The 27,660-nt window shown below is 41.0% G+C and overlaps 1 protein-coding gene across 9 annotated transcripts; it reads left to right on the forward strand.

The window, feature by feature from the left end:
• The first annotated feature begins 632 nt into the window (after nucleotides 1-632).
• On the forward strand, nucleotides 633-26,326 carry pacsin3 (protein kinase C and casein kinase substrate in neurons 3). 9 transcript variants are annotated; one of them, XM_069181723.1, is made up of 12 exons: nucleotides 633-894; nucleotides 8,530-8,625; nucleotides 14,233-14,333; nucleotides 14,950-15,106; nucleotides 15,812-16,047; nucleotides 16,626-16,781; nucleotides 17,311-17,486; nucleotides 18,936-19,056; nucleotides 19,664-19,794; nucleotides 20,760-20,813; nucleotides 22,083-22,243; nucleotides 24,689-26,326. In XM_069181723.1, the coding sequence occupies exons 3-12, from the start codon at nucleotides 14,280-14,282 to the stop codon at nucleotides 24,802-24,804; spliced, it is 1,362 nt and encodes a 453-aa protein (XP_069037824.1). In that variant the 5' UTR covers nucleotides 633-894; nucleotides 8,530-8,625; nucleotides 14,233-14,279; the 3' UTR covers nucleotides 24,805-26,326. The 9 variants fall into 9 exon arrangements, with proteins under 9 accessions (XP_069037824.1, XP_015194071.1, XP_069037823.1 ...); XM_015338585.2 differs by lacking the exon at nucleotides 633-894 and adding an exon at nucleotides 906-1,076 and having other exon boundaries at nucleotides 22,083-22,170; nucleotides 24,689-24,801; XM_069181722.1 differs by lacking the exon at nucleotides 633-894 and adding an exon at nucleotides 907-1,076.
• Nucleotides 26,327-27,660: the final 1,334 nt, after the last annotated feature.

A 27,660-nucleotide genomic window follows, 5' to 3' on the forward strand; every position in this document is an offset into this window, starting at 1 on the left:
AGCACCAGGATAGGGAACCACTGATTTATGAGCACACCGAAGAGGACTGAAAGTAAGGTATTATCTATGTCAGCAGGAAAATGCACTTAAAACTCATTCAGGAACAGAAAGATGAGCTATTCCCCTTCAGCTACCTTGAAAAGTATGCTTCTCTCTCTGAAACAGAAGAATGAGACTCTCAGATTAATTACCTACTAACTACCAAACCAGCTGGGTCAAAGGGTCTCCTGCAGTGTGTAACATTTCTTTAATTCCCATCTTTGCTGACCATTCACAGTTTGACTTTTAGGCGTTGTAAATTACTGACACTCTGCAGTGCTGTTTTTCTTAATGATGTCATTTATTTTAGAAAATTAAGTTCTAAAGTACAGAGACTGCTTAATATTGAACCTGAGCGGAAAATCCTCCGTGGCATTAAATTGAGTACGTCTCCGGGATGTTCCCGCGGAACACCTTTTCCAGCTGGACTATATTCAGAAAATAAGAAGCTCTTGTGATGCAATATACAAAACGATGCCTAATCATTCAAAATTCTGAATCGATAAAACAGTGGCATTATCCTCTTCACAATTAGCATCGGCACCTATAGGGTTAAATCCAGTAATTGGATTAATGCGTAGAGCGGAACCACAGGATCCAATTACACCCCAGAAGACCCTTCCAGAAGAGAAGAGAAGACAAGTTGTCTTTTAACCTGCCTGAGGAAAAATACCCAAACAATTATATGTTCGATATTTTCTTCATTTCTGCTCGGTTTTTGAACTTCTCGTTGTCATTGTGCCTCGAAATTGGCCTTGCCGGTCGAGTAATTCCCAAAGAAAATTCCTCTTCTTTTCTGCTCTATGGCGGCGAAGTGTTTGTCTGCAGTCCTGCTGTAACCGCGCATCAACTACGGTAATAGGAGCTTGTAACTGAGGGGGGGAAAAACCCGCAGGTCTGGTTAAAGTCGGAGGGGTGTTACCGTTTACTCTCATAAATGCACTGAGGACTTTTTAAACGCGAAGTGCGGATTTTCCGTTTATCTGTGTTTTGCAACAAAATAGGCATTCTCTGGAAATAAACTGAAGTCGCAACAGGTAAGAATCAGAGAGAAATGTCACAATGAGATGTTGCTCAAATGCTCCATGTGAAGTGTAAAACGTTTTTTTTTTATTATTATTTGAGCCGGATCTCCCACCTTCGTATATATATATATAAAATAAAGTACGGCGTTGCACGCCTGTGGAAGGTTTAAAAACCATTTACATTCCAATAGCGTCAATAGATGTCTGTGGAGTACAGTTTCATAGGGCTCAATTATAGTCCAGATGCAATAGGACCGTTGATTTGTGAAGTCGTCACTCATTACTTCTTTTCAGCTTGTCATCAAGTGACGAATATTTGCACGAAACTACTGAATGCGAAGTGTTCTCTAACGGTCCCATAGATGTGTTTTATTTTTTTCTTTTGCTCGCAGTCAGTATGGAAATAGTGGATTTGTTTGCGTGGGGTGCTGAACTGTAGTCTAGTGACCTCGCTTGGGAGCACAGCGTGCACCGCGCTTTCCTCCGGTGTATCCCTTTTCATTGAAATCCAACCTGGGCTCCGGAGAGGAAGACGAGACCGGTGGGTTCCGCGTAAACTGTTGAAAACCGGACCACTCTGCCCTCGCTGCAAAGATAAAAGGGTTTGGTTGGTACTGGTGTCGTTTCTAGGTATTTTAAACAACGTTGTTCGTGTCAGTATTAGTTTCTTTCTCCGCCGTCTTTGCGAGTGCTTTTTGTTTGCCTTTAAGTATCAGAATCTGCCCGTTGTTAAAGTCGATTTAAAGGAATATTTGTAAATTTAACGGTGTTGTTTTTGTTACTTCGCAGTTAATTTATAAGCGAACGAAATGCAACAAATGTTTGACGGCGTATACAATGTAATTGCTTAAACGATTCCCCTGCGTAGGGTTGGTAGTAGTAGCCCTTTCCAGTTGAGTCGCATTTTAAGTACAATGCAAGGCTTTCCATTGAAATATACTCTTTCGTTTTTTCTCAGTGGGACAGCTTTCTCTTAATATGACACAATCTTATGTTGTACCCATCGAAACAGGTGACCTCCTTCTGAGCTTGTAGGTTAATTCAGTTGTGAAATATATAGGGGTCCCCGAGTCAGTGCTGTTGTTTCCCTTGGTGAATGGATCAGGTTATTAAAGAAGGATACAATTATTTTAGTCTGACGGTTTACCGTGTGTGTTTTTACGCATGGAACCTGTATTAAAAACTAGAAGAAGAACAGACATTTTATTTGGAATGCATGATTTACAAAAGTGTCGGATGTAAGATGTGCCTTCAATACGTGTAATTGTATTGTACAACCTACACGGATGCTGAGGTTAAAAACAAGAACTTGAGTACTAATACACCACTTTTGCGTCGCAAGTAAACTGCACTCAGCCGTGAATGCAGCCCCCTGCGGGTTTTTGGAGCTGCGCCCTCGACCACTTTGGGTGGAATAACGTTACCGGCCTCACAGTCCCCAGTTAGCTCTTAGGGGCTTGGTGTCCGAGTAGACTTCATTTCCTCCCCAGTTAATAGGAACTGATTTATAACAAAACGTTAAGGCTGAGAGAAAGACCTGAAAAAATCAGGAATGGAAACAGCTGGTTCCATTAGTAACTGAGTTTGCGTTTAGAAACAAACGCAGAAGTGCGACACATCTGTGAATTCTTTAGCATTAACCCTAAAAATAATCACTTTGCAGCCCACAATGACTAGTCCAGAGGGCTTAAGGTTAATCTATAGTTGAGCCGCAAAATGCATTAGAACTACATGCATTTCTCAAATGCTGATAAACGGCAAAAAATGTATTTGTGCTTTTTTTAAAAATTAGCTTAAGATTACTTTATGATACCATTTATTCTTCCACCTTACTGAACAATACCTTTTCACTCAACAGGAGGCAGCCAAAAACCTTCTGTCCCCTATTCAGATAATCTGTTTTTTATTTAGAAGTTTATCTTGCTTTAAGTAAACAAAATTTTAAATGCTTCCTTATTTAGAATGATCAGGAGAGGGTTAAAGTGTTTGGTTTTGCATTCCTTAGCACAAGAGGTACTCCATGTTTACCAAGTGCATAATTCTAGGAAAATGCTAGTAAAAAAATTACCAGTAACTGAGTTCTTTTTTATAGTAATGGCATGAGTTACAAAGTGTTGTGTACTACAAACAGAAATTAATCCCTGTTATGCTTGTGAGAATTGGAGGACGAATTGGTGTCTTGAGTAGAGGGGTGTGGCTTTAAACGCTGAAAAACAGTGTAGTTAAGCCATTTTCTTCCGGGTCATGCTATTCTGAAAATGAGATCTCTACTGGAAATGTAGCAGTATCTAAAGGGCACACTATCAAATTTCAGTTGGAAGTTTATAAATGATTTTCTTTGTTTCACTGAGCATGAAAGCATGGCACATTCTATATAATAGTTTTTGTATGGACAAACTACAAACTGATTTTACTGCAAGGTTTTTTGTTAACTGTAGAATGGAAATGGGACAGCTGTTACCACCTAGGGTGAAAGATTCTTGTTTTGTGTACTTTTATTTACCTTCTGGACATGGAATACAGGTTTTCTTAATAATACGAGCTTGAAAAATGAATGTGTCTCTGTGTTAATTTGTACTTTTACTTATTAACTATCATTATGCCTGCAAGTGCTAGTTGGGGTGTGGCAGTTTTAAATTATCGCCAAGAACAGGGCATGAAGTAAGATTGTTGTAAGAGAAAGTTTGCAAACCAGAGGAGACCTTTTGATCCACCTTGGTTTGCTTGTTAGTTTAGTAGCAAAGGTCATTAAAATTTTACTCAGGCACTTCTTGAAGGGGCCCTGTTTGGGCCTCAATCATTTGGCTGGGACGCTTGCTCTCACACCTGCAACACATTGTATTAATAATTTTTCTAATTCCCCTTCAGTTTCCTGTTGAGCTGAGCCTGAAGAAGTCCATTGGGCTGACTATACGTTTTAGGATTTTATATTCATATTAATCATCCTTTCAGTGAAGAGATCTAGTTTTATTTACTGCATGTCTGTATATGATAGTCTTGAGACCAGGAATCTGTCCTGCTGCTTTTTGAGAGTTTTATAGGAATATAATACTCTGAGAAATGGTGAAATCTGAGCATAATTTGATGAAAGATCCGAATGTCCTTGCTCTTGATTCAAGGTCTTTGTTTTTCCTTTGCTTCCTCACATTGTCCTGATGAGGACATCCCAGATCCTTTGGTATCACTTCCTCCAACTCAGGATTCCTAAGAAGAAGCGTATATTGTAGGCACCTACTTCATGATTACTTTGCATATAACAGCGCTGTGTTCCATTTTGCCTAGTATTTCTCCAACCCATGAATCCGTGTCTTTTTGCCAAGGTTCCCTATTTTTGTTTGCCGCTCCCCTGGTTTTTGTATCATAAGGAAATGTATCTAGTTTGTCCACTGTTCTGGAACCTGGAAGTCGTTGATCTGGATCAGGAAGGACTTCTGGACGGGTGCTCGTCCCTGCGCTACACTATTGTGTACTGTGGCCCAGCTGGAGGTTATGGCCCCTAAGATCACGTGCTGTTTCCTGTTCATTGACCAGTTTTCAATCCTCGTGTATGCGGTACTCTGGATTCCTACAGCTTTGAACCTGCCTGTTAACCTTTTTATGGAGGACCTCTTTAAAAGCTTTCAAGAATGCTTAAAATATTGGGTCATATTTGAAGTGGTCACAAACAAAGTAACCTTGGGCCAGATGGACAGCACACTTAAATGTGAATGGGCCACATTTCACAGAGTATTTATCAGTAGTTACTACGCTATAGAAGTGTCGCCTGTTTTTTAATGAAGTAAAAAATACTTAACATTTATTTTCTAGTTGCTCAATAAAATTCCTAAAATAGGAACAAAGTACAAAGGAGAAACTATTTCTTCACAGCCTGTTACATTTATCAGTGTGAAGTCTGTCAGTAGGTTTATATTTTAATAAAACAAACTCTTGACCAAACATCCAAGAGTTTTTAAACATCTTCTAATTTAACTTAACCTGTCACTTCCAGAAGCTTCTCATTGACAGGAGTACGCCGATTGTATGTTTTTATTATACGCTGCATTATGTGGTATGAAGGGGTTACATTTTTAAAATGGCTTTTTCATGCATGTTTACTGATCCTGCCTTCCTACAGTTGACCAGTCAACTTGGTCAATATTTGTTTTCTTACCTACCTTGATACTCCTCTAGTGTTTTATTATACTTTGCTCATACTTTCTCAAGTCTGCTGGTTTGGTTTTGGAGTTTGGATTTGCTTTGGAAAGGATTACAGCGACTTAAACTGTTTTCCATAGGAACATAAACCAAGTAAAACAAATTAGCTTTAGCATTTCGTTACTGGGGCCCATTACAGCTGTCCTTGTGGCAAAACAACCTTTTATTCTTGTCAGATTAAGTTTTCTAAATAAAAGCAAATGTCTGTGTTTTAACTGGATTTTGGAGTGTTTTGGAATTCCGAGATGGAGTTGAAAATGAGGTTCTTGTGGGAGCTGGAGAAACATTGTGTGCTGCCTCTTTTTTTTTTTTTTTTGTCCTGGCATAGTGTTTGAAAGAAATGGGTGTGGAACAAGTGTCCCTTTGTTCCCATGCCTACCAAGGGATTTTGGAGACAGTGAGCTTTCATGAGCTCAGTATATTGAGCTGCAGAGTGGTCCTAACAGAGAGCCCATTGACTGATGTAGATACATCACGGAAGCTGCTATATACGAAATGGTCTGCTCCAAGGACTCAGTGTCTAGCTGGAGAAGTTGGCCTTCCTGCCAACATGGATAAAAAAGGGAATGAATGCTATTTTTTTGGTGTGCTCTACATTGTTTCTCACTGCAGTTAAAAAGGCTTTGTTACAGATATATATTTTTTTGGAAACGTTTTTCTCTGAAACGAGAGCGCTTGCTCCAAAAATGTGCTTCCTCCAGGACCGGGATTGGACAGCCCTGCTTTAAAGGGGAACTGCAATGCTATTTTTATCATTTGGGGTTAGAAAGAATAGGCATTGGTGAGTGAATTTCAAATCATGATGAACGTAAAATGTACATGGTAATTTGTAAAACCTCCAATTTACATCAGTTACACAAAACAGCCAAAATGGCCAGGTATGTGCAGCTCCATGTTCTGTGATTCAGAACGGGGCAACAGAACATCCGGTGATGTCATAGGGCCGCTTCACATTGTAAACAAGCAGGCTTGTGAATACATCTTTTAATCCAATAGAGAATTAAAGGTAGTTTTGCCAATAAATGGAACTAACTTGTTAACTCCGTATGCAGATCATGTTGGAAACTTTCTGCAGTGAAATGTCTGCTGCTCAACCTGTACTTATTCACTCGTATTACATCCTATTAGTCATGACAGTGACTAGTGAGTAGGAAGAGGCCACATAACGTTGCAATTCTTGCGAGCTCTCGCCTGTAGTGAGACCAGGGCTTTATGACAACATGGCAACTTGCGATACTTTGGCAATGTTCATGATTTTGTGATAATTCTGAGTTTGTCATTTTTTTCTGTACTGTCAATGAGTTTATTTTGTTACTGAGATTTAAAAACCAGTCTGAGAAATTGGGACTACGGTTCCCCTTTAAAGTGTGGATGCTGTTAATGGGTTTGTGTGTTAGCTGTACACGCTAAAATACAATTACAGGGTTTAAGTGGGTTAGTTTAAAAAATACCTCTTGTAGGTTGGTGCAAAGGTAAAGAGTTAGGTGGCGATTTAAAAAAAATGCTGTTCTGTTCATTTTCTGTAAGTGTCTGGCAGGGCTTTCATTATAAAATCCATATTTCTTGTCAAAGAAATGTTTATTCACATGTATCTGATAAGTTAATCAAGGAGGTCCTGATATTTCTTTTACTTTTGACATGTTCAGGGTTGATCTATGCATATCTTTAATGCAAAAAAGCTCACTAATTTATTCTACCATTTTCAGTTAAGTTTCAAGCTTGTTAGGAGGTACCATACTTTAGACAAAAAGATCATTGTTGTTTTTAAAGGAAAATGGTAGGAAATTGTATGCTTTAATGTAGGGAGAGAAAAAGAAACTTTACATGTCATGCAACTCATTTGGTTATGGTTTCTAAGTTGCAAAACCTGTTACAGTAGATATTCTGCATTCAGGTATACTGCTTAAGTGCAAGAACCCAAGGTTAAATCTGCCACATAAATATGGGGGGTTAAAACTGCAGACTTTGTGGAATAGTTCTCTTGCAGGCTATTGGGTGATCAGATGCTTATTGGCAGCTGTTCTTGGCATGAGGTCTTAATTAGAGCTTCAGTTGTACATGCACTAATTTGAAGCGGTAGGCTGTGAGGCCTAATTACATTTTCAGCACATGAATTTGAAACAGTCCTTTTAGTGATATCCAAACAGGCCAGTTTCAGCCCCTCACCCCTTCAGTGCAGGCATTGCACTAATTATCTTTGGTCGTGCGGGGGTTTGTTGGGCACTGTGAAACAGCCCGTATTTCATTTTTTTTTTGTACTTCCCACCCTCTCTGGTCTAAACCGCAAGCTACAAGGTGAATTGTTGGCTGATGTTTTTGCACAAATGCTGCAAAGTGCAGAAATGTCAAATATAAATAATTACATTTAAATCCAGTGCAAGCTGCATGACTACGGTCTTTTCCCAAGCATCCAGTACAGATGTTTCATTGGTACACGCATGTATTTAGAGAATCCCATTGTGCGTGTTGACCTCTGACCTGCCAACGGCTGTTGCCTCAGATTAGGGAGTGCACTGCTGAAGTGGATCAGTCTCATGTGGGTTTCCCTGCGTGTCTGAACCTGATATGGGCTGGAATGTCTCTGCTGTGTGATATCATCCTTTTTCGTTAACTTGAGGTGACAGTGAGCATGCAGTTCGTTTGTCTGTAAAACAAATGTCCCACTAGTTCTCGTGCCTCACTGCGGCATGTTCAGTTATGACGTGACCGAAAATGTGAAGCTTTCTTTGTTGGCATGGCAGGCGTTTTTCAGGATAGAGGAGTTTTTTGGAAATGTGGAGGAGATGAGCATGGAACTTAGTAAGAAATTGAAACCGTGTTGTCACTAGCCGAAATAAAATGTGCTGGGAAAGGACCGTGTTCTCAGTGTGTGACGGAAGAGGGTAACTGCACAAACGGTCTCTGCCAGGCTTGCCTCGACTCATTTCCACCTAAGTAACGTGTCCAAAGGTGAAAGCAAAAATTTCCAGTATCTGAAGCTACGGTTTCCCTTCAGCGGGGGTTGCCCACACCATCTGAATTTTCCTGTGGCCTCTCGCTGTGATGGAATGGTGTTTCCATTTTCGTTTCTGTTGGTGCTCACGCCTGTTGGCTCGGTTTTCCGACACGCGCCTTAGGATTTTAGCAAGGGCTGCTTCTTGTGGCATTTCGCCGCAGGATTCAGAATCTGCCACCTCTTGGCCCACCGTGCAGATATATTTCCCTGCTGTTTGGCTCGGCCCCTGTGCTCGCCAGGCTGCCTCTTGACGCGAGTCTCCTTTCTCCCTTACAGTCCGGTCCTTCTGTTCCAGTCTTGTTCCAGGAGCAGACAGCAAGCTGAGATCCCGAAAGAAACTGTGACATTGTGTCTTCTTTTGCTACAGCTGGGGTAAGTGTGAGTCTTTACCGAGTCCTTTATTTATAAATAATTTTTCAGTTTTGTTTTAGGTAAGGTGCTAAAATATTTGTTTTTAAATGTTGCCAGTAGCCTTTGCTTTAGTGTAAAGGGTTTGCAAACCCTGTTCAAAAAGCTGTGGTTATATTTTAAAAATGTTGTACTGTGCACATAATAAACATTCAAGAATATAAAAATCTGATTATTTTCTGTTAAAAAAATACTTTTACATTAATGTCTGACCCACAATACTGGAATAATGTCTCTTACACTTGCCCTGGGAAACTTTTGCCTAATTGCCAGCTTGTGGAAGCAGAATGATCACACAACAAGTGTTTAAGCCACATCAAACAAAACTGCATTGCTATGGATTATTAACATGTAGAAATGGTACAGTAATGTCTTGCAACTCTTCACACACTGTTTTAGTCTGGACAGAAGTTTGAAATCTTAAGTACACGAAGAGAAGCAACTGGAATAATCTGCAGTTTGTGACATGTTCAGTCAGTCTCGGTCAAAATGTAGCCTAGTATTGAGACAAAGATAGTGGTTGAAATAGTTTAATTCTATCATGGCTTATAAAAGTCTCTTTTGTATTGGAATTGGTTATCTTGAATCTTGGTTATTGTGGGAAATCTTATATCTTTATGGTTGGAAATGACATGCTGTAAAAAAACATTCCTGCTTCCTTAAATCTGGTGCTCTCGTATAATCATTGTACAGCTTAGACTGTCAATCTTGCGTGCCTGCTCAACAGTTCCAGCACAGATCACTCTAAAGTAATGGCTCACTTTGATTACTGAATGTATGGTCTGAATGCAATTTCCTTGTCACCAAAAAGTGCACAGTAATCCACTTTTTTTGATCAAAGACAACCTATTACCATGCTGAAATAGTTTGAATGCTTTTACTGACACATCCTGTATGCAGTCTTTTGGCTTATGCTTCAGGGAAGATTTGAGCAGGTTCCTTAGTATTGGTTTATTACTAAGGCGACCTCTAAGACTACCAATAAGTATCTTTCTAGTCGCCTTTTGTTTTTTTTGCAATACTGTTTGGACTGTCAGCTTGGGTTTTGATTGGTGGGTGTGTTTGTGCTGTGGATGGCTTTATATAAACCAGTCCCACATGCCGCAAGTCTTGTTTTTAAACCCACATCTAAGATTGGCTCAAGCTCGTCTAATGACTTTCGAATGTTTTGCTGTTTGATACAGAAGCCATGTGCTCTGCCGTAATGAGCTGCACTTTGCACTCCGTATTCTTGAAAATGTCAGTAGATTTCTTGATTATGTATCCCGGGGTCATGTAATCCTTTCCTTTTGGGGCACCTTTTTCAAAGAAATGACTGCAGTGTCTCCAGGGCCTGTCAAGCCCATTTGTGGAATGTCTAACCAGATCACCAAAGAGGACACATTTTGCAGGCAAGTGAAAAGGTTAGGCATTTTCCATGTCTAAAAAAAAAACCTGAAGAATTTACAAAAGTAGACAACAGCAAACAATTCGTTTCATATTGAGAGCTCACGCAGTTTATGTAAATGGACTCTCTCTTGCCCACAGACTTGTTCTATCGTGGAACAGAATGTGAAACTGGTCCTGCTGAGTGGTTTTTGTTGTCCTCGGCAGTGTAGATTGAAGGGCCTTTTCAAACGCCAGTCCTGGATTTTAATTTGTACACAGAGAAGATGTATATCAACTGCGTTAATTGTTGTGAGTTTGTTTGCACGTTTTCATTGCTCGTTTAATTTTAATGTCGTCTGAGAGGAATAATACTTTGTGGTGATTGGTGACGGTACTGAAAAGGCTTCTGGGAGCTCTGATAAAGAGGTAAGCAGTGAATAAGAGGATTTCCCTGTCAGGTCTAGACTGGTTAGCAGGATCTTAACTTGCCCTAAAGCGATAGCCATGCTTGCCTGAGGCAAGGGCTCAGGGCTGGTATACAGCCTTTAGCAGTCTGGCCCTGCGGTTCGGCCTGGTGTATTTGGATCTGCCATCTTGACCTGAAAACCGGCCCAGATAAAGACCTGCTCTTGTAAACCGTTGTGGGATCTGAAGTAAACATGTAAACTGAGTCCTGGGGATTCAGATTTTGGGTTGTCTTCCACTTGGAATCTTTCAGGTATGGTGCGCCTTGGCCTGCTTGGAGGTGACTTCTTTTGGTGCTGAAGTGTTCGGTTTCGTAACGCAATGCTTTTGAACTGATGTATTTGCATGGGCAGGTACAGTATGTGAATACTATAGTATTAGTATGTGAACAGTATGTCCCGCGCTCTGTGATGAAACAGGAACCGGTGGAGTTGCCTTGAAAAATACTATGCTTTGGTTGTCCAGGATATCGAATGGATTTTTCTTTTCGTAGATTTATTGCATCATTCATTCAATTCAGAATGATTGGATCGTTCTGATTATACATCTCAGTGGGATTAATTAAGTCCTTGAGCAACATTATGTACTCTCCTAAGAATGCTGGAGGTGTGCGCTGACTTACATTCGAATTGTACATGTCCCATCACTTCCCCTCTTCTCTGCGTGCTGTGGAGCTCCTGCAGCTTGCCCTTCGACATGAGATTACACACGCTGCATACCCGTGTCATTCCACACGAGCCAATCGCTTCCCGTTGGCTACCTATATATCCGTGGAATTGCTGTTCCTATAAGAAGTACTTGTCTCTTTCAGTGCGAGTTTCAGAGGAAACCGCTGCACACGCCTCAACAGAATCTTTGCCAGAAATTCTGATTCACTGTCCTCTCAGCTGATCTGGTCATAAAGCACTTTGCAGATTTGTGAATTGTGTTGCATCATGTTACAGTCATCCTTAGAACGCCGCTTTCAGTCAGCTCTCGGGTTTTTACGAGAGAAGATGAATTCTAATTTGCCTAGAATGGCTGCTTCCCGTGGGAAAAAGTAGATGGGGGGAAAAAGACTGTTTTGTTGTCGATTTCCAAAGAATCAGGTGAAGGTTGGATCTTCCTGCTGTTGACTGTAGGAGAAGACTGACGGAACTATAGCATGACCAGTTTAACTCGGGCCTCCAGTCGGTCTTGACTGGCCAAACATTAGAGCTGCTACAGGGGTTGTCTCCGTCTGAACATTTTCCTGTTTTAAAATTAGATTATTATAGGATAAAAACATTTTCCTGTTTATTCAGAAAGTTGGCATATTAACACCACAGAAGAATGTGAATCTCCAGCATTCAATACAGCACTGAGCACTGTCTGTGGTTGTTCATGTGGCCGATCGTTCGTATTCTACACTGTAGGATTCTTTTTAGAATCTTGAAAGAAGGTTTAGATCTGAGAATTAACGTTTACTTAAATTAAAAAAAATTAAAGCTGTTTACTTCATCATCTCATTGTTTCGTTGGTAACGGTAAGAGCATTTCAATTAGCACTAGCAGACTAAACGAGTCTGTTACAGAAAGTCTCTTATTAACACATTTGTGGGAAATGCCCTACCCTGCATACTTTCCATCTACTGAGGGCAGGGTGTGCATTTCTTTATAAAGAGTAGAATATATTGCGTTTTTATTTTCCCGGTAAGGCAAATTAGGGGAAATTACTGTATTTTTTAAAAATAAAAGCTAACTAAATCCATGTAAAGTATTATTCCCCTCTTAAAAGGGAGACTATTTTATGCCAAAAGTGTCATGAAGGGGGTAATTGTACAGTACATGTAAAGTGAATAACATTTTTATAAAGAAAGGTTTATTATAAAACATTTAAAGGCAGTAAACTGAAAATTCAGGTGTTTTAGAAGTTTTTTCCAGAGGGGAAAAAACTCTGGAAGGGCCTGGGTTTTGTTCCAGCTGGGCTCACGCATACACAGTTGGTCTGAATTTTTTTTTAATGAACTGCAGACCTGTTCTACTTCTAACCACGCTCCAAGGTGCTTTCTGTGTAACTTTAATGAAGTGAGTGTTTTGAGTGATCAGGTCTGTAAAAGACCCAATGAAACATGGTACTGCTGTGTAAGTATCATTAAGTGAATTTTTTGGGCTGCTCGGGTTGGAACTAAAACCAGCCGACTCTAGGCCACTCCAAGAACTGAGCTTCAGACCCCTCGATTAAAACCGTTCAAAAGCATTTCCCAGATAGAAAGTCTTCTGAAACTGTCTGTGCACACTGCTGTCCTTGTTATCCAAACATAGTCGCCCCTGGCAGAGGTGACCTTGCCTCGATTGTGCATTTTGAAAACGGAGAAGAAGAATAAAGTCTGAGACTCTGTCCCAGCAACACGAGGTGGGGTGCTGAAGTTATTTTGATTCTGATGAGGAAGTTCTTGGAGAAGGGGAGCGGCACGGTGGCCCAGGGCCACAGCATCCCTGCCTTTTATAACTGGAGCCCCAAGTTCGATTCCAGACCCGGGAGTGTGTATCTGTGTGGAGTCTGTATGTTCTCCCGGTGTTCGTGTGGGTTTCCTCCCACAGTCCCAGCACACACTAGTAGGTTCAAACCGGCCCTGGTGCAAGTGCGTGTCTGGCTGTGCGTGCCTTCGAGATGGACTGGCATCCCGTCTGGGGGTGTCCTGCCCCCTGCGGCCGTCATTTGATGGGGAAGGGTTGCGGGGAGCCAGGGACTGAGTAGGATGGAGGTAGAAAAATAATAAGCTTAGAATAGCAGTAAGCCAGTGAGGGACATTTTACATGCATGTGTTTCTTGGGAAGAGGGGAACAGATCATTTAGTAACTGCATTGTTTATGTGAAAACATTGAAGCCCCCACTTGTTTAATGTCAGACAGTGTGTTGGGGAGCAGAGAGTGGTTCTTATACAGATTTTTATCCAATGAAAACTCTGCAGAGTGAGTCATTCTGTGGGAGTTTTTTTAATTATTATAGACAGGTTTGACAGGGTGATATCGTTCTCCTGCAGCCTTGCAGCTCTAGTGCCCCACCTCTTCTTTGGAAAACTCGTTTTTCTGTCATTGATCCTGCATGCAAAGTGCCTGCGCAGAGCTTGTTGGTTTTTCTTGAGGGAGTGGTGCCTTTCTCAGCGAGCCTGCCTGTGCAGACTAGTGCCATTCCTGGATCACTCTGAGGAGAACCAGCAACATCTATATATGATCTCAAAGCAAATGGAGGGGGGAGGACTTGAATAACTCGGCAATAAGAAAAAATGAACGAGGAGTGTCTCGTTCATTGATGCAGTCTGCCTAATTGAGGGAACAGCCATTAAGCTCTGACCTGGGGGATACAGATGATACTGCGGGTATGTAAAAAATATCATTATCGAGCTCCAGAGATGATCAAATACATAATGATTAAACTCTTTACTTTTTCTTTTTTTTTCTTGCTATTGAGTTTGGAATGTGTTCATTTTTACGTATGCTGATAAGTGCCTATAATGTTTCCAGGACTAGGAAGTAATGTGAACTCCCACATTTTGCAAAACTGACTTTATTCATTTGGGAGCAGTTGGCCAAGTCCTTACCTCCGTGGCAGTTGTATTGCCAAGTTGTCTTCATAACTCTTGAAGAAAGCAGGAGTTCTTAAAGTGTACACACCTTTGTTGCGAACCTCACTGCACTACTAATATTTGCACTGTTCACTCATGTGGGAAATGCTCACCTCTTGGTTTCCCCCCCCCCCCCCCTCTGCGTTTCCCAGGTTGACAGAAAGCTGCAAACATTCCGTGCTGCAAGGATAACCCCACGATGTCTTCCGATGGGGATCTGAGGGATATAGGCAGCAGTGAGAGCTTCTGGGAGGTAAGGATGTGGCAGCCAGAGTTGGCTATTGCCTCCCTCTCCTCTGTGGTGTTGGTTCAGGCAGGAATAGACCTAACCTTGCAGTCCAAACACAGTGCAGCTTGGGTGAGAATGCTGAGAAAGGCCCTTCATTGTGCAGATGGAGCAACCATAAGGCATCGACATAAATCCCGCTGTCTGGAATTTTCATGGGCTTCATGCACTTTTCCTCTAACTTTTCCAGTCCAGTCTGCTGTTCCCACATACTGTAAGACCTCCATCAATTGCTAAGATCTTCATACATCCTAAATTCAAATTGGCAGTTAAGTGTAGTCATGCTCAGATATTAAAGGTGGCCCTCACTTGGAATAAGTGATACAGTTTATGTGTATTTCGTAATGTAGTAACTATTTAAAATGAAAATTAAATTGAAATACCACAGAAGACTGCTGTTTTTTGACCTTGTAATGTTCTGTTTCACGATAGATCCTGCATGACATCCAGGTTAACTCTTTATTCACAGTGTGTTTAAAAGTTTCCTGCTTGCTGGTCAGCAGGCCAGGGTGGCTGTGGGACATGTCTGAGACCTTCTCTTTTGCATTGAGGGAGCTCTGACGTTTTACCCTCCCACCCACAGCCAGGGAATTATAAAAGGACAGTCAAGCGGATCGATGACGGCCACAAGCTGTGCAACGAGCTGGTCAGCTGCTTTCAGGAGCGAGCGAAAATTGAGAAGGCGTATGCTCAGCAGCTCACAGACTGGTCCAGGAAGTGGAGGACTGTGGTAGAGAAAGGTGGGTCTGAAGCACGAGTCTCTGCAAGTGGTGATCAAAATAGTTGATTGAATCACCATGAATTTAAACAACTGTAGAAAAAAGAGATTTTAATGCTGAATTTTGAATGACTCTACAATGCAAATGTGTTGATTAATTGTCATACAAATTTTGTCTGGTGTGATCTGCATTCATTCATCAGCGTTTACTAATCTACTGCTAGTGCAGATGTATAAGAAATGTGATCAAATTCCAACTTGACTGACTTAACTGAGCAAATTAATTCAGATGTTTAGTATTGATGTCCAGTTGCCACATACTACTGACTTTTTAAAATTTCAATAATATAAGGAGGACTTAGAAATTTCAGTTCTGGAAGGGAGCTCTGTGCATGTACAGGGCAGGACTGGAGGTGAAAATGGGACCAACTTTAAGAATCTGTTTTGGTTTTTGGCTGGGGTATGTTCAAGTGAGAAATACTAGTCGGGTTCAGACAACTATCACGGGGAAGGAGTAGAGAGTTTGACTTAGCAAGCGTTTCCACTCAAGCTGGGTAGTGTCTTAAGTACAGATGAAGGAGTCAAAGCGGCACGTTGTAATGCTGGATTTAGGTGATAATTGCAGAATTCAGTCAAAAGGGCAGATTTTCAGCTTTTCTTTACAAGTTTTTTGTCCATGAACGCACCTCAGTGAACTGCAAACCCTTCCCTTCTCTGGCGCTTTCAGGGCCTCAGTATGGCACCCTGGAGAAGGCCTGGCACGCCTTCATGAACGCAGCTGACCGGCTGAGCGAGATCCACATGGAACTGAGGACCCAGCTGGCGGTGGAGGACAGCGAGAAGGTGCGCAATTGGCAGAAGGACGCCTTCCACAAGCAGATGATCGGGGGCTTCAAGGAGACCAAGGAGGCCGAGGACGGGTTCCGCAAAGCCCAAAAGCCCTGGGTCAAGAAACTAAAGGAAGTAAGTCTCCTTTGAACACGGGAACTGGTACTTAAACCTGAACTTCTCCTGTAAAGATCTGGTGCTTGAAGAGGTCTAGTTCACAGCTGAGTTTCATATTTTTTAAAAAATAATATGACATAGCCAAGGTCAGAGGTGATAGGAGGAAGCTAGGGCTTGTGTGGTTTGCTGGATTGCTGGCTGTTAAGCATTTCCAAAAGCTCATGCTGCAGCCTTTTGACCAATCCTGCCGTGTGTCCTTTCCAACAGAGCGCCTTGCTCAGTTGTTCCAGATCCCCGAAAATGCGTTTACACATAATTTCCCCTGTTTCTGTTAATTTTGCAGGGAGCCTGACATTTTTCTTTAACTTTGCAGTGTCATTTAGTTTTGTTTAATGAACGTCGGGCAGTTTGAACGTTGGTGCTTGTCACGTTATTCCCATGGCATCCCGTGCCCTCGTCATGTTATACCAACGGAATATCGTACCCGGTTTGCGCGCGGCCTCTTCTGGTCCGTGCGCCTTGGCTAGCAGGTGGTCCTGAAGGCGAGGCAGTCGCTGCAGCGCGGCGTTTAATCGGCTCGCGCTCGCCCCCCCAAGGTGGAGACGGCCAAGAAGAGCTACCATCAGGCGCGGAAGGAGGAGCGCACCGCGGTGACGCGGGAGACGCACGCCAAGGCCGACCCCTCCGTCTCGCAGGAGCAGGTCCGCAAGCTGCAGGACCGCGTGGAGAAGTGCAGCCAGGAGGCTGAGAAGGTGGGCGTGCTGGAAGGAGAATCGCTTGCCCTGCATACCACAGTTATGTGCTCGGCTCCCTTCTCTTTCACGCTGTGCATTTAGTAACCTCTACACTGAGCCGGAGAAGGCTCTGAATCTGGGAGTCCTGTGCCTGGTAGACTTGCATGATCACAGGATCATGTGAGTGATGTCGAATTGATGCATCTGGGATTATAGTAAACCTGGTTGGTTATGATTAAATTACAATCTTCACTACAGATGGGAGGGGTTTGCCGATACCCAAGTATAATATAAGACTGATACATGATATGCCTTGCAGATTGTACTATCTGAGCCACTGAGTGAAAGAATAATACTACTTTTCTGATATAGAGAAGTAATTTTTATGGTCCTAGACCTATGCAATTTGAATTATTAGAAAGTGGGGGGGGAGAAAGTCAGTCATTGGACCACATTGGCCTTAAGCAGTGATGCAAGAGAAGGTAAAGTCTGAAACGAGGTATGAATTTAACTGTGTTCTGAGATGAGCTTTAATTCCCCCTTGCAGGCCAAGGACCGTTATGAGAAAGCCCTGGAGGAACTGAACAGGTGCAACCCCCGCTACATGGAGGACATGGAGCAGGTCTTCGAGATCACCCAGGAGGCCGAGAAGAAGCGACTGCGCTTCTTCAAGGACATCCTGCTTGACATCCACAAGCACCTCGACCTCTCCACCATGGAAAGGTAATCATCTCTGCTTCCAGACTGCCTTGACGAGTCCTGGAAAAGGCTTTGCCTTTCATCCCAGCACTTGGTGTCAAATGTAGAAGCTTTGAGTATCTTTCTTTGAACATCCCTGACATATCTGTTTGTTAGTGGATCTTGGAAACGTGCTATAGTATTGCATACGATCAAAAGGTAAGACATTGCAAACTAGATCCCTCAGGCTATTCAGATGTTTGAAATGGATGGATAGATAAGGCTTTATTGATCCCGAAGGGAAATTGAGGTGTTACAGTAGCCCAGCCCAAGACAAGCAAAAACAGACATCAGAATAGACTAAAAATTAAAATAAAATAAGTACAGCAATACACAATAAAATATATAGAGTTAGGTGTTTGCAAAATATGCTCATAGCCACTGTAAAACAATAAAATATGTGCAAAATGCGCATGGGTATATACGGATTGAAAGTATCATAGTATAAACAGTACATTCATGCAGTGTCCAAAAAGTACAAGAGTGCAACACGCTGTCCATAGATGAGCAGATGAAGGGCTAACAGTCCTAGCCGGGAGGAAGGACCTGCGGAAACGTTCCTTTGATATTACCTGGGATACCCTGGGACCCCTAACTAAAAGTAATTCACTCAAGAAGATCAAGAAACATTATGGAAAATAACTTATCAAATTTTAAAGGCTCTGAGATTTTCAGTTATGTTTTCCTAAGACCTCTTTTCAGTATTTGTTTATAGAATCATGAAATATTTGCTTACAGTATGTTAATATTAAACCCCTGTGTGGACCATTAACTCAAAGCTCCTTTAAAAGCTTTAATTATTAGGCCTGGAATTTGGTGTATATGGCTAAACTTAGTTGAGTGGAGTCAATCACTCAACCATGGTTAATATGTGGGTTTCATTATTTCTTTTGACCACTGGATTTTTCTGGCAGTAATTGGTTTTGAAAGGGTGTCTGCAACTCTCAGTATTTAGAGTTGTTGCAATTTATTTTTGTTTCAGAAAGGGTGGGAGATTATCAAAACATCCTTCCTATATTTTGGGTGTGCTAGTCTGATCAAAAGACTTTTATTCCCCTACAAGCAAGTTTATATTTAAAATTATGCTTGTATGATTACTGTTCAGTTGTAGGTGAGCATCATCTGTTAGCAGCACAAGGGTTAACTGAACAGAAATTCAGGAGTGAAATAATGCCCCAGAAAGAAAATGACCATGCAGAGTTTTTGGTCACAAAAAATAAAGGATTGTGCACCCTGTTTCACTTAAAGTATTAAGGATCAGTGTGACACTAGTTTGGGTGTTGTATCTTGGTTAATAAATATAATGCACAGTTAAGGTGTTATTACAGACTAGTTAAACATTGTAGAAAGCATAGCTCTTACCACAAGCTAGGTCATTTCGAAATGGCTTATAATTTACAGGAAAATGTATTGAAAGCCTGTTTCCACGAACAGCGTTCGAGCCCTCTATCGAGATCTGGGCCAGACGGTTCTGGCAGCGAACGATCTGGAGGATTTGAGGTGGTGGCGAAACACCCATGGCCCAGGGATGATCATGAACTGGCCACAATTTGAGGTGAAAAAAAGTTACCCTTCCTTCTAGCTTGGCTCCAAGGTTACATTCAATTCCAGTTTTTGATGTCCATGAATAGCTCCCTGTTTTGTATGGTTACCATGTGGGTTCTGGTATGCAGTCTTTCTCCCCACAGTGCCAAGCTGTGCAGATCATCTCTCTGCTAAAAGTACCTGTGAATCCGTGCACTGACTGCAGCCAACATTGAACAGTTTTGTTTTTGTCTTGGTGTGCTCACCGCTGTGGCAGCACTAGAAAAGTTTTTTTAATAACCTAGTTTATTTGCAGTGGAATATTCTTTTTGCAAGCAAAATTCCTTAAGCAAATTAGTTCTGCAGTATCTTAACTCCTCTTCAGACTCTGCTGTGCTACAAAAGGCCTTTTGTTTTAGTCTATAAAGCATAACTACAGAAATTTGTTTTTTTTTTCCTGTCTGTTAACACTGTAGAGTTGTATTATTTCTTATACAGATCAGTTTAAATATTAGATTTTTTTAAAATTTAAGTTAGAACATTCACTGTGCTGGGTTGCCGTTGTCCTATTGGTGTGCTGTAAATGACTGACAAATATAGATGTCTGTAAGTGCTAACATGTTTGGGCTCTTTGACAGGAGTGGTCGCCTGAGGCCACCCGGTCCATAAGTCGCAAGGAACGGAACAGCAGGGCTGAGGACGTGGTAACTCTTACCAACATTGTACCTGCTGGGGAGGAGGTGGCTCACACTCCACAGGAGCTTCACAGGTAAGGGCAGAACGGGTTCGGTTTCATCACATCGCCCTTGTTGGCACGTTACATGTCAGAACTCCACCCAAGGGCCTTTTTGTTTTCAGTGACAAGGGCCAAATAAAGGTTGTGAACACGTTGTTGTTGTTGTTCCTTAGCTACAGTAAGCTTGATACGGTAAGATTTTTGTCTTCATTTTTACTTTCGAAGTCTTGGGTGATTAGCTGACAGCACGTACAAGCCAAGCCCAAAATGATGGAATGAGTCTGTGACTACTGGAGTATTATGGTGATAATTCTTGGTTAACGTGTAATGTTAAAAGGTTTACAACATTTAAGGTGTTAATTTGCTTAAGTGGGGTTGGGGATTTAATAATGTATCATTGGCTACATGCAGGTGGTAATCTGAAGTCCTTGCTTCTGTCTAATGGACAGCTGTCGATGAAAGGGAAATACGAGTTCAATTAAAACTGGAGACGTCTATCACAAATGTGATGTTTTAAGAGTAGATTATTTTCATATGAAGCTGTGTGTTGTAGAGTAAATCTGTACTCTTACAGAATGGTTTCTGATTTTTGTTTTTACTTTGAGCAATGTGTACAGTGCCATTTAACTTTAGAAAAGTTTTCAAATGCCTTATTCAGTGCTTAAATTCTGTTAGGAATATCAAAACAAGAAGCTGGATAGAATAATGGTAAAATATTTCCTTTGCAAAATTATTTTGTATGTGTGTATATATCTGTGTATCTATATCAAGGCTGTTTTGCTTCTATAATTATGCTTTTTTCCCCAATATTTTTTTATTCTTCAGATATTACTTCCCAAATCTGTGAACTGCAGGTGTTTTTGTGCATTTGATTTATTTTGCGAGAGAGCTGTACGCTGGTAACACTCCCGTTTTGTTTCTAGTAAAGAGATGTTCTGAACACCCTCAACGCTGTGATGGCTTAATCTTTGCACCCGGTTAATTTTTTAATTCTGCAGGTCAAACAGAGAGGATGATGACTATGAGAGCATTAATGATCTACCTGAGCCAACGTTAGTAAATATCTTGATTTTCTTTTCTTTCAACAGATTTTCTCTCTTTAACAGATCACCTGCTTGCAACATACTGTTACACCCTAGATTCCAGAAGTGATTCACTTGCACTCTGCTACTGTCACATTAGTGAAATTGAAAGCATGCTTTTGAATTAAATTATTTTTCCTTCCTCTTGGTGCTCAATTCCTGGGGTAGTCCATTCTGTAGCACCTGGTTTAATCTGGAGGCTCTCTTTCCTGTTCACTCATCTGTTCTTAATTTTATTTGGTTGAATTGTACACTCTTGATTAACCTTTAAATACAGCTGATGTTTTCTTTGCTGCATTCTCTTGCCTTAGTGAAGATCTAAGTAACAAGATTCTAGAGAGATGGTTAGGAAGCAGGATATTCTGAGTGTTGCATAAATACCTGTTACTGAGGATAAAGCAATTAACTGCAGAATAATGTATAAATGTGACACCATATGTGCACAACTGCAAAGAGGGTAAGTTGATTTGAGAGGCCCAAGGCATTTTTATTTAGTAATGTGGCCATTCTGGGTCCTGGAGTATCCCTGTAGTATCTCTGTCCACTGTTTGTGTTCCATCTGGGTCCTCAGTCAGCAGCACTTTTTTTTTTAAAACTAAGAAATGGGGGTAAAAAAGTAAATAAACCACCAAGCAGAGCAGTTGCAGGCCCCAGTTAGCGCTGTTGATTTAGGGCCCTGTTAGAACATAAAACAGAAAACAGAGGGTTCCCCGAGGACCGGAACGAGAACTGCATTCATTTGGATATGTGGATTTTTCTGTAACTCCTCTTTACTTTCAAACCTGCATCTCGTTGTCAAACATGATCCTGCTGATCTATACCATCTGCACACAGCTGCTTGACTTCTGCAGGGAGAAAGAGCTCAACAGTTTACGTTACCAGCATTCCAAAAGATAAATAGCTGTTTTCAAGTTTTTTGGTTCCGTACTTAGGTTGTACAGGAAGAAGGCTCTTTTTTAGGAAGAAATTGCATTAAAGTCATCGAAGTAAAAGCCTGTTAGCATTCATTTACCCAGCATATTTTCCTTGGCAAGATGAATATGATCAAGTGATTTACTGTCGATGAAATGATAGTAACTGGAGAAGAATGCAGCGTGTTTTGAAACATGACACTGGTTTGTTAGGCAGTCATTCACCTTGAAATGGCCTTTTAGAGGGATATGATGCACAGCATTCCAGTGTATTTCAGTATGTTGTTTTAAGGTTTATTGCTTAATCTTTATTAATTTGTTTTAATAGAAGTGGCAAAGATTACTCCTCAGACTGGTCGGATGAAGAAAGCCCTAAGAAATTCATTGCTGCTAATGGTGTGGAGGAGGATATGAAGGTACCAGGAGTGCGAGTAAAAGCATTGTATGATTACACGGGGCAGGAGTCAGATGAGCTGAGCTTTAAAGCAGGTATTAAAACCTACTAATGCTTATTAGTGCTACTGAAACACAACTTTGAGCATGATAACTACAGTAACCCGGTCATCTGCATGAGCAGTCATAGTGCTGGACTTTAAGGGTGCAATGCAGTTGGTCGGGCAGCCCTGACGTGATTTTTATGACCTCGTGCATGTACCCTGCACTGTGCACTGAAAACGTTGGAACTTGAAACTTCTGACCTATATGCTGTTTCAAGTTTCAAGTTCCAACGTTTTCAGTGCACAGTGCAGGGTACATGCACGAGGTCATAAAAATCACGTCAGGGCTGCCCGACCAACTGCATTGCACCCTTAAAGTCCAGCACTATGATCGATTATGGAGCCTAGCAGTGTGCATTTTGGAATGTTGATGGTCATAGTACTAACGGAAATAGGAATGGTCCAAAGGAAAACTGATAAAAAGAGAAAACATTCCACTGCTCCCAGGAAATGCATTGCTATTGGTTATTGCAGTAAACTTAAATTCTGAAATAGACATTTCTTAAATTGCTTACAATGCCCAGCTCTGTATATCTATTAATAGATGGAATAGAATTTAATTGCTTAAAGGCATTACCACAGCTATAAATAATTGCTTTAAAGCTTTTTTCAATCTGCATATTACTAGACCCCTTTATGCTACATACTGTATGTATATTCTAGACTGTCTTGAAATCAGAAATAAGCTCTTCTTTAGCTTCTGATTTCTCTCCAATTAACAAAATTCAGTGTATAAACTGAATTCATGGTAAAATTGAAAATTCATAGTAATCCAGAAATAATGCAGGCATTCTGCCACATGGATAGAGAACACCAAGCTGTAATAAAAGGAGTGGAGTGTAATAAAAGAATAACTGATAGGTTTTAATCTTTTTTTCCCCCATTGTAAGTGTTAAAACGGGGGTGTTGTTTATTTGGGTTAAAACACCTGCAATAGTTACATTAGACAAGGAATATATTGTATTTATATTAAAATCATGGACACATTTTATTAACTAATGGTTAATAATTAATTTATGCATTAATTAAAAGAAAGAAATAGAAATACCTAATCTCTGCTATTGTCATACACAGTACGAATACCGCATGCCATTGGTCTAATGTAGAACAAATGGCTGTCTTTCTTCTGCTGATAACCTTTTTTTATTTGCTGTTTTTGCCTCTTTCTGTCCCTTTGACAATCATACAATATCTAAGTTTGCATTTTTGTGTATAAGGAATTTGTTTTGTACATTTGTTTTCCAGCACAAATGGCCTTAAGTTATTAAGGATAAGCCTTGCTATGCAATTGACAGCTTAGAGCATTGTGTTCAGTGCTTTAGAGCCACTCTGTGAACAGTTATTTTATTTGCTTTAGATTTTGCCTGTAATTGGTGGGCAAATTTTAGTGGACAAAGAAGATTGTTTTTTTTGTTTTCCTCTGCCATTTTTCCAAAGAAAAAACAGGGACTTTTCAGTGGTTGTCTTGAAGAAGTCTTGATTAAGGAATGACTCCTGTTAGTTTCAATCTTGTAGTTGGGGAGTTTAATTAGAGCATATCAATCACTTTGACAATTAGGCACACTGCATTTATGATATATCAATTTCATCTATAATTATTTCAGTAAGTGCTTTAAAATGTGTATTTAAACAATGACAGATCTTTGATTGGGCCACAGTGCCCTCACACATTAGCAAAAGTTTACAAACCAACATCACAGTGAAGGAAAGAAAGGTAAGTAAGGCTAGTTCATTCAAATGTATTTAATTGCCTGTGAGCTGTATCGTAATGACTGGAGATTGAGGAACTTGTTTTCTGGAGGTTTATAGGGGGAAAAATTGCTTGTGCTACACGTCATTTAATGGCTTAGTTTAAAACCAAGCTGGGTGTTTGTATTTATAGATCTGCCCGAGTTCCACACAGAACCAGACCTGCGTCAATGAAGTGTCAAAGCATTGGTCTGTGGGTTCCCTAGCTAAGAAGCAGCTGTAGGCCATCAGCAGGGTTTTTTTTTAAAGTCATGTTTATTCTGTGGAAACCCTCTCCACATGCAATACACTGGCCCTTTTATTCTGGTAACTTGAGAAGGAAACACAAACATGGGGCAGTTTCCTTAAACTGTTGAAATGGCCATGAATCAGGACCCAGAGCTGTATGCTTTTACACTCCATACCTCAGGGGACTACTTCAGCTTTCAGCTACTGGGTTATAAGACCATTGAAACAGGTTGAACCAGGGTGACTCGTGTTTCTTTAGCCCTCTGTTAATGTAGGCACAGGCATCCAGAGCTAAATGAACAGCTTCATGTAGACTGTTAGGTGACACTCTTGGGGTTTCTACTTTCCATATTCTTGTGGACTATTTCTTAATGGGGGGGGAATATCAAAGTAGAAGGTCCCTCCCCACCACAACACTCATGTTAATGAGTCTCTCCTCCTCGCTGTCGCCTCCCTCCAGGAGAAGAGTTAATGAAGATGGGAGAAGAGGATGAACAGGGCTGGTGTAAAGGCCAGCTGGACAATGGACAAATCGGACTGTATCCTGCAAACTACGTTGAGGTCATTGGGTCGTGATGACCATTTCCTGGATGTCTGCAGCCATTTTAAGCGGAGGCCAACGAGAGAGAACACCTGACTCTGTTGCTTCGGATTGCATTCCTGGTCCCAGCCCTGATGCTAGGTGCAGGCCATGTGCTTGACTGGGAGGCGCTGTGCGTTTTCTGCGGCTCCATGATGAATTCTAAGCAAGATATCGTGTTTTTATTTTTTATATATGTATAAAATGAGACTTATGACAAGGTGGAAACGGCATCTGAGTCAGGGAGGGTGGTGATCCTTACTAGAGAAGCGCCGAGAATAGTGCCTTTGAAAGATCCCAGTGAAGCCAGTACTTGTAGACATCCACTGCAGTGAATTTTCCATTCAACGTTTGTGGATTGCAGCTGGCACTTTCAAGGTTAGTAAGCTTAGACACAGCCTTGGGCATACAACATCGCAGATAACAACAGAGCTATCGGATCATTCATAACCAGAAATCCAATGCACAATACATTGTTAGAGATTGCAGCCTGATATTATTGGAATGTGAAAAAGTCAGATCTCTAGGCCGCTGAAATCTGTGCCATAGGTTTAGAGATCATGGGCTAACTAAAAGCAATATTTGCATATCAGAGATGCCAGTATTCATTCCCTGAATGTCAACAGCAAATTTGGACAGGGGGAGATGGTTAAATCTGTCCATTAAAATTTAGGTATTAATAGAGCCTTTTTATGCTAACAAATTTTATAGTGATTTAGATTTACTTACAAGAGAAACTGACTGGTGTGTTTTTCTTTAGACGCTGGTGAAAAGTTTAACCTTGGATTAGAAGTAAGAGATTAGCTACAAACCACCCAGCTGTTCTCTTGGTGTGTTTACAGAGCTCTCTGTGCATTTCTTATTTGAGTGTGCACCCAAGGGTTTTTGTGTTGTTTTTATAGAGATTCCAATTTAATCATTTTACATGCGCTGAGGGTTAATTCCCATGTAGTCTGGAACGGTTTCAAAGGGATTCATTATTTAACTCTAAGCGGGCCATTCTGTGTAAGTGCAACTCTCCAGCCTGCAATTTCCTCCAGCCCTTTTAGAAACATTGATAAGAAGAGCTTGTAACAAGTTTCTATTTTTGGGCCTGACCTACCAATATAAATGAAACCTTATTGGGAGGGAGGAGACAAAGATTTCTTAGTTGTTTGATTTATGCTTTTTTATCGTTTCCTTCCATTCTTCTTTTTAATTTATTTTTTGTTACTCTTAAAAAACAAAAAAAGCTTAAAAAAAATTAACTCATCCAGTTGGACAGAGGCTAAAACCTGACCAAAGTAGGGATGTTTTAGGTATGTAAATTGCAGGACTTAGCCCACTAATGCAGGTTTAAGTTATTAATGAAGGAGAGGAAGGACCACCATTCATGCTGGAGTACAAGGGACTCTGGGTAAGTTGCTGCACAGATCTGTACTTCTGCATCATCCTGCTGTAAACCCGACTTCACAACACTGCTGTAACCTTCTTTGATCTAATCTATGTACAAATCTTAAATAAACAAATTACAATTAAGATGGTGCTGAAAAGTGTTTTGTTTTATTGTTGTCTGTGTCATTTTCTTTATAACACAGCAGTGCTTTCCCCAATGTTTTTTGTAGTCTCTTAATGCCAGGCCTGTGAGGGAGGGTTTCGTTGTGTTTAGAAGCAGTGGATTAGGACTCCTTAAAATGAAAGGTCATGTTAAAAGTTGTCTGTTCAGCACTCTCGCATAAAGCGTTTTAAATGCATAATGCCAATAGCCTACTTGTGGAAAACAAGAGATTTTATGTTTCCGCTTAAAATTGGCAGACGTGAAGTACCAAATCCCATTCAGCAGAGGAATGAAAAAGATTGCAGAGCTTTTTAAAAGGAGAAAGGAAGTTGTTGGGACATGACCAGCTCAGCCCTATAAGACCTGTGTTCTTTTTTTTTTATAGTAGCTCAAGCACATCAGCTGAAAAACTTGTGATTATAAAACTTATTCTGATTCTGCTACCAAATGCATATGCTTCTGCCTGGGGAAATATCCTTCAGGGTACATGGAAAATAAATATTTAATAACTATAGCCATGCTAATTTAAACAAGAAAGGCTTACATGGAAAATGCCCGAGGTTTTATCCGGTGGTGGATTTATTGACTTGAAAACACTGTCCTCCTGTATGTCCTGTTATTTTTAATGGAGGAATGAAGGATACGGATACACATTTGCTTTTATTTGGGGAAACCACCTTGGATACTGTGGAGCTGGGGATGCCAATCTGCTGGACTGATCACATGCGAGATGTGACTGAAGGCCATTATCCCCAATGTCTGCAGAAACAAACGTCTGCCTGGAGAAGAGAGTTTACAGGCAAATGAACATGCCAGCTGGAGCTGTGGAGAAAGAAGGGTGTTGGGCACTAACAGGCACAAACCACACACCTAGTGTAGAGAGGTTACAAAGCCCAAAGCCGTCTGTTCCCCAGGGAAGTACTTTTGTGTATATGGTTGTTTTACTGTATTTGCTTACTGTAAAATCTTTAAGGTTTTATATAATAATTGCTTACACTTGTATAGCACTTTTTCTGGACACTCCACTCAAAGCGCTTTACAGGTAATGGGGACTCCCCTCCACCACCACCAATGTGCAGCATCCACCTGGATGATGCGACGGCAGCCATAGTGCGCCAGAACGCTCACCACACATCAGCTATCAGTGGGGAGAAGAGCAGAGTGATGAAGCCAATTCACAGAGGGGGATTGTTAGGAGGCCATGATTGATAAAGGCCGATGGGGAAATTTGGCCAGGATGCTGGGGTTACACCCCTACTCTTTTCGAGAAACACCCTGGGATTTTTAATGACCACAGAGAGTTATTATATGGCAT

This window comes from Lepisosteus oculatus, chromosome 21, assembly GCF_040954835.1.
Source record: "Lepisosteus oculatus isolate fLepOcu1 chromosome 21, fLepOcu1.hap2, whole genome shotgun sequence".
NCBI classification, from domain to species: Eukaryota; Metazoa; Chordata; class Actinopteri; order Semionotiformes; family Lepisosteidae; genus Lepisosteus; species Lepisosteus oculatus.